General features: G+C 34.0%; 1 protein-coding gene across 1 annotated transcript; it reads left to right on the forward strand.

Annotated features, from left to right (window-relative positions):
- Nucleotides 1–299: 299 nt before the first annotated feature.
- Nucleotides 300–1265, forward strand: OR56B4 (olfactory receptor family 56 subfamily B member 4; the record flags this gene model as incomplete). The annotated part of the gene is made up of 1 exon (XM_081280645.1): nt 300–1265. One exon carries the CDS (start codon nt 300–302, stop codon nt 1263–1265), a length of 966 nt encoding a protein of 321 aa, XP_081136771.1.
- Between the last annotated feature and the right edge of the window lie 6540 nt (nt 1266–7805).

Here is a 7805-nt window from a genome sequence, read left to right on the forward strand (position 1 = left end):
CATCTCTCTCACTTTGAGTCCATGTTTGTCATATTAGAAATCCACCCCAGTATTTCTAGAGGAAAAGTTTGTAGATATTCACATGTATTGCACTAAAGTATTTTAGAATCTATTTTGGTCTTTCTGCCTTATCTGAACATTTTCCAAGTCTCTCAAGGGGGTTGAGAATGCATTATATTATAAGGGACCATGATATTGTAGGTGAGCTTTATTCCTCTACTCTCAGCATAGCTAACGAAAGCCTTATTTATTTTCTCCTGAATCCACAGGCAGATGCTGAGAACAAGACATTTCATGATATGGATATTGCCCTGTGTACAGCCAATAGCTCAAGGGTTCAAGTATCTGAATTCATCCTGATGGGACTTCCAGGCATTCATGAGTGGCAGCACTGGCTGTCCTTGCCCATGGCTCTGCTTTACCTCCTAGCTCTTGTTGCTAATCTTTTTGTCTTAATCACCATCCACCATGAGCCTACCTTGCACCAGCCAATGTATCAATTCCTAGGCATCCTGGCTGTGGTAGACATTGGCCTTGCTACCACCAGCATGCCCAAGATCCTGGCCATCCTATGGTTTGATTCCAAGGCCATCAGCCTTCCTGAATGTTTTGCTCAGATATATGCCATTCATTCTTTTATGTGCATGGAGTCAGGCATCTTCCTCTGCATGGCACTGGATAGATATATAGCCATTTGTTATCCCCTTCAATACCCCTCCATAATTACTGAAGCTTTTGTTATCAAAGCCATACTGTCCATGGTGCTTAGGAACGGCCTATTGACCATCCCAGTACCTGTACTGGCTGCCCAGAGACACTACTACTCCAAGAATGAAATTGATCACTGCATGTGTTCTAACTTGGGGGTCACTAGTCTGGCCTGTGATGATATCACCATTAACAGGTTTTACCAGTTGGCCTTGGCCTGGCTTGTTGTTGGGAGTGACATGATTCTGGTCTTTGCTTCCTATGCTTTGATTGTTCACTCAGTACTGAAGCTGAACTCAGCTGAAGCAACATCTAAGGCCCTGAGTACCTGTAGTTCCCACCTCATTCTAATTATCTTTTTCTATACAGCTATTATTTTAGTATCTGTCACCCACCTAGCAGAAAGAAGGGTTCCCCTAATCCCTGTTCTTCTCAATGTGCTGCATATTGTCATCCCTCCATCCCTTAACCCCATGGTATATGCCCTTAGGACTCAAGAGCTACGAGTGAGCTTCCAGAGGGTGCTTGGCTTGAGTGAATATGTGTCTAGGAAATAAGCCAACTTTATATGACAGAATATTATATGCAGTATTGCAGAAAAAGAAAAAGCTTTGAAGCCCAAGATTCCTTTGATAAAACTTCACTCCTCCAATTGTTAGGATCATCAATTCAAATGAATTAATTTATTCATATAGCATGTAGTATGTTCACGGCACTGCTCTAAGCATTTCACAAATATTAACTCAATCCATGAAATAAATCTATGAATCAAGTATAGTTATTTTTTATTCATTTTGAAGATGTGGAAGCTGAGTTGGGAAAACTAGCCTAAGATCAAAGAAGGCAGTTGTGGAGTGAGATTTGAATCCAACAGTTAGGCTCCAGAGTCCCTGCTCTTAACCCTTCTTCTCTATTCAACTTCACTACTGATTTTTAAAAATGAAAATAAAAAATAAGAGGAAATTATATATCAATTCCTTTTTAATAAATTTCATTTAAAATTTGGTAGCAATTTTCCTGCTTAAGGATAGAAAATAGATTTTAAATCTTCTAAAAATAGTCACTATAGGGCACCTTTTTAATTATATAAATGTAAGTCAGGAATTTGAAATAAAAAATGAATATCCATGAGTCCATACTGATACAAATTATTTAATAAATAAATAAGTGAGAATTTGTCTAAATTTCCCAGGCAGAAGAATTCCAAATGATGTATGTACATACAGGCCACCCTAGAGTAAGTGGAGCTCAAATCCTCTAAAGAACATGGTAACTTCTTTAGAGTACATAAAGGAGAAAAAGAGTAATTTTTACAAATGAAAAAAAAAACTGACAAACACTACTTCATCAAATTATCAAGTTTACTTAAAAGTAATGTCATGTTCATAATACAAATCCATGGAATGACAAATGATATGATATGATATAACATGTTATAATATATGAGAATAGCACTTTACCTATGTGATCTTCCTCCAAGATATACAACCCAATCCAATTATGAGAACATCATCAGACAAATTTCACTGAAAAGCAGCCCCCAAAATGTCCACCAATTAATTATCAAAGCTGTCACAGTGATAAAAAATAAGAATCTGAAAAACTGTCATGACCTAAAGGAGGTTATGGAGACACAGCATCTAAATCCAATGAGATAACCAAATGAGATCCTGAAACAAAAATAAAGGACACTAGGTAAAAATTGAGAAAATCTGAATAAAACATGGACCTTGGTAATAATGTGTCAACCTTGATTATTACAAGTGAAAAATGTACCCTACTAAAGTTAGTGTTAATAATGGGGGGCAGGGAAGGTTTTCAGTGCATTCCAGGTAGAATGGCAATCATTAATACAAATAATAATAAATTCTAGCAAGGAAAAGAAGAAAACTTGTACTGTTGATGACACTGTAAATTAGTACAACCTCTATGAAAATCAGTATGGAGGCTTCTCAAAAGACGAGGAATAGAAACAACTTACGACCTAGCTATACAACTTCTCAGTATTTATCCAAAAGAATTAAAGTCAGCATACTATAGTGATATGATACAATGTATACCCATGTTTATTGTGCAATTCACAATAGCCAAGTTAGGCAACCAACCTAACTGTCCATCAACAGTTGAATAAAGAAATGTGGCATATATACACAGTGTGGTTTTAGTGACTCATAAAGAAGAATGAAATTGTATAATTCACAATGATGGTACTAGAGAAAAAAATTGTACTAGAGAACATCATGTTAAGCAAAATAAGCCAGTCTCAGAGAATCAAGCATTATGTTTTCTCTCCTATGTGGAAGCTGGAGAGAAAAAAAAGGGAAATTCAGTGGTGCAATCTCATAAAAATAAACCAATAGGGCAGAAGAAGGGGATGATGGAAAGAAAAGAAGTAGTGAAAGGGGAGGTACCAGAGAATGAAATTTACCAAATTGTGTTACGTTCATGCACAAGTATAACACAATGAATCCCACCATTATGTATAATTATAATGCTCTAATAAAAATTTTAAAATAACTAGGACATGGTGGTGCACATCTGTAATCCCTGTGGTTCAGGAGGCTGAGGCAGGAGGATCACAAGTTCAAAGACAGCCTTAGCAATGGCGAGGCGCTAAGCAACTCAGTGAGAGACTGTCTCTAAAATAGGGCTGGGTATATGGTTCAGTGGTTGAGTGCCCCTGAGTTCAATTCCTAGTACACCCCCAAAATTTTAAAATAATAAGGGGAACTGGGAGTGGGATATATGGAAACTCTGTGTACTCTTTTCATATTTTTTTCTATAAATCTAAAATTATTCTAAAATAAAAAGTTCACTTTTTCACTTGCTATTTTCTATAACTATCTGTCTGTTTATGATAGCAATCCTAAAGAGTGTCAAATGGTATTTCATTGTGGTTTTGATTTTCATTTCCCTGATGACTTAGTGATGGTGAGCATTTTTTCATGTGCTTATTGACCATTTGTATCTTTGTTGGAGAAATGTCCATCCAGATTCTTTGCTCATTTTTAAATCGAATTTCAGATGGATCATTTGTCTTTTCATTATAGAGTTGCAAAAATTTTTTGAATATTCTAAATACAAATTCTTTATCAGGTATGTGATTTGTATTTTATCCCATTTCATGGTTATCTTTTTATTCTATTGATGGTATTTTTTTTAAATGTGAAGGTTTTAAATGTTGATGAAGTTCAATTTATCTATTTTTTTTCTTTCATTGCATGTGATTTCAGGGCAATATTAAGAAGACTTTGCCTGACCCAGATATGAAAAAGATTTATTCATTTTTCTTCTACATGTAATTTCAATTCTTAGATTTAGTTCTATGATCTATTTTGAGTAAATTTTGTGTATATTGTGAGGAAGAAGTCCAACTTCATTATTTTTATGTGGATATCTAATTATCCCAATATCATTTTTGAAAAGACTATTCTTTGCCCCACATAATGAATTTGGTTCCCTTGTTGAAAACCAATTAATCTTAAATGTGAGAATTTATTCCTGTGCTCTCAACTCCATTTCATTGATCTACATATATATCATTATATCAGTGACATGAAGTTTTGATTTCTGTCGCTGTGCGGTTAAGTTTTAAAATAAAGAAATATAAGTACTTCATTTTTTTTCCTTTTTAAAAAATTGTTTTGCCCATTCTAGGTACCATGAGTTTTAAGATAAGTTTGTTGACTTATTCGAAAATGTCACTGGATTTTAGTAGAGATTGCATTGGATCTATAAATCAAGTTAGGGAGTTAACAATATTAACAATATTGAGAATGAATTAACAATATTAATATTATATTAACAATATTAAGTCTTCCAATACATGAACATAGATATATTTACCTTTACTTAGGTTATCTTTTGTAATTTTTTTAGTAAATTTTTTGTTGTTTTCATAGTATAAGTTTTGTACTTTATTAAATTTGAGTAAAAATATTTTTTTTCATTTTTGTGCCATTGTAAATGTAAATGCCCTTTTAATTTCACTTTTGGATAATGTTACAGTTTAAATATGAGGTGTCCCCCAAAATTGCATATGTGAGACAATGCAAGAAAGTTCAGAGGTGAAATGATTGGGTTATGAAAGCCTTAATCTAATTAGTGCATTTATACACTATAGAGATTTACTGGACAGTAACTATAGAGAGGTAGGGTGTGGCTAAAGGGGGTAGTCACTGGGGATGTGCCCTTGGGGTTTATATTTTGTCACTGGTGAGTGGAACTCCCTCTTTCTGCTTCCTGATTGCTATGCCTAGAGCTGCTTTCCTCCTCTATACTCTTCTGCCATGATGCTCTGCCTCACCTTGAGTACAGAGCAATGGAGTTGGCCATTTATGGGCAGAGACCTCTGAAACCATGAGCATCAAATAAATTTTCCTCCTCTAAAATTGTTCATATCGGGTCTTTTGGTTACAGCAATGAAAAAGCTAACACAGATAGTCTATTGCTAGCTTATGGGATAGAATTAATTTTCATATACTGATCTTATATTCTAAAAACTTGCTGAGTTTTTTAAAAACATAGTTATAATAGCTTTTTAGTAGATTCCTTAGAATTTTATATATAAAGATCATATCATCAGCAAATACGGATAAATAGTTTTACTCTTTCCTTTCCAATCCAAATGCCTTTTATTCCAGGTTTTTGGTCTTTATCCTAAACAGAAGTGATGAAAGCAGTCATCCTTGCCTTTTTCCTGATCTTAGAGGGAAATCCTTCAGTCTTTCACCATTTACACTTTTTGTCCCATTATCCCAGAAGTGGAACACATATAACAACTTCAATATGGTATGTAATATAAATATGACTACATTATAACATTTATAATATAATATTAGTTATTAAAGTATATATAAACTCTGTTAATTCCAATCTATTTTAATGCACCATATCAATTTCATTGAATTAAAAACTTGGGAAACATGTCTATCAAATTGAGAAAGTTACCTTATATTTTATTTATTTTTGTTATGAAAGGTATTGGAATTTTCAAATGCTTTTCTACATCTTAAAATGATCATGTGGTTTTTATTTCTTATTGTATTGGCATATTGTATTACATGAATGTACTTTCAGATGTAAACCTGTATTTCATTTTTGATGTAAATCACACTGAATCATGGTATATACTCCATTTAATATATTCTGAGTTCTGTGTTATTTTTATATTAAGAATTTTGTACCTGGGGCTGGGATTGTGGCTTAGCGGTAGAGCGCTCGCCTTGCACATGAGAGGCCCTGGGTTCGATCCTCAGTACCACATAAATAAATAAAAAAGAGATATTGTGTTCAATTACAATTAAAAAATAAATTTAAAAAAAGAATTTTGTACATAAATTCATGAGAGATATTTTTTGATCTATAGTTTTCTTGTGATACCTTTGTCTGGTTTTAGTATGAGGATAATGCTGACCTCATAAAATTATTTATAAAACAATACCTATCTTCTAGTTTTTGGATAAATTTGTAAAGAATTAGAATCAATTATTATTTAAATGTTTGGTAAAATTACCCAGAGAAGTCATCTTATCCTGGACTCTTCTTTGTGGGTTGTTTCAAAAATTATTATTAATACAATTTTTTACTTATTATAGATCGTTTGATATTTTCTTTCATTTGGAAACTTAACAAATATGTAAAAATTAAGCAATACACCCTTGAATAACCAATGAGTCAAAAAAGAATCATGGAAAAATTAGAAAATATTTTGAAATGAATGAAAACCAAGGTATGCTATACTAAAATTATGGGATGTAGCTAAAGCAGTGATTAAGGAAAGTTTATTGCTACAAATATGTATATTAAAAAAAAGAAAGGTCTTATGTCAATAAAGTAACTTACCTCTCAAGACAGTGTTCAGACACCATACTTTATGATTGATTCTTTCAAATTCATTGAGTTTATTTTATGGCCTGGATATGGTCTACCATGAAGAATTTTCCATGTGGCCTTGAGAAGATTCTGTTGCTATTAGATGGACTGCTCTATAGATGTCTGCTAGGTCTGATTAGTTTATAGCACTTATACTTATTAGGCTTCACCAGAGAAACAAAACAATAAAGAGAGAGGGAAAAAATGAGATTTAGTATAATAAATTGACTCACCCTCTTGTGGAGGCTTAGAAGTCCCTGAGATTACTGGGTGGCAAAGTGAGAACCCAGAAGAGCCAATGGTAGAGTTCCAGTATGAAAGAAACAGAGGCCTGAGAACCAAAACAGCCTATGTTGTAAGTTCCATACAAATTCTGGAGGGCTGAGAACCAGGAGGGTTATGGTGAAAGTTACAGTCTAAATGGAGGAGAAAACCAATGCCCCAGCTCAAGGAAGTCAAACTGGAGAACTTACCTCTGACTCTCAAGAATAATTGGTCTTTTTGTTTTATTGAAGCCTTCAAATAATTAGGTGGAAGAAAAACTGCTTCAATCAGTCTATAGATTCAAATGTTACACTAATCCAGAAACATCCTTATAGATACAATCAAGATAATTACCATATGATCCAGCAGTCCCACTAGTGGGAATATATACAAAGGAAATACATCAGTAAGCTGAAGAGACATCTGCATTGGCATGTTTATTGCAGTACTATCCATGATAACTAAGTATGGAATCAACCCAGGTGTCTATCAGTGGATGAGTACATATAGAACATGTTGTACATAAGCCAGGTGCAGTTATGCACACCTGTAATACCAGGGACCGGGAGACTGACAGGAGGATCACAAGTTCAAGGCCAGCCTCAGCAATCTAGCAGGACCCTCAGCAATTTAGCAACAACCTGTCTGAAAATACAAGGTTTTGTAAAAAGAACTGGGGATGTAGCTCAATAGTAAATAAAGTACCTCTATATTCAATCTTCAATGCCCTCCAAATGTGGAATATAAACAAAATTAAATATTACTTGGGCATTCAAAAGAATAAAATTCTGTCACTTGCAGCAACATTGATGGAACTAGAGAGCATTATGTTAAACAAAATGTCAGACAAATATCACACATTCTCATTCACTTGTAGAAACTAAAAAGTCAATCTCAAAGAATTAGAGAAGAAAATAGCAGTTACCAGAACTTGGAAAGGGCATGGGGAGTAAGAAGGG

Source organism: Spermophilus citellus (genome assembly GCF_964194105.1).
Source record: "Spermophilus citellus genome assembly, chromosome: 2".
Classification (NCBI taxonomy): domain Eukaryota; kingdom Metazoa; phylum Chordata; class Mammalia; order Rodentia; family Sciuridae; genus Spermophilus; species Spermophilus citellus.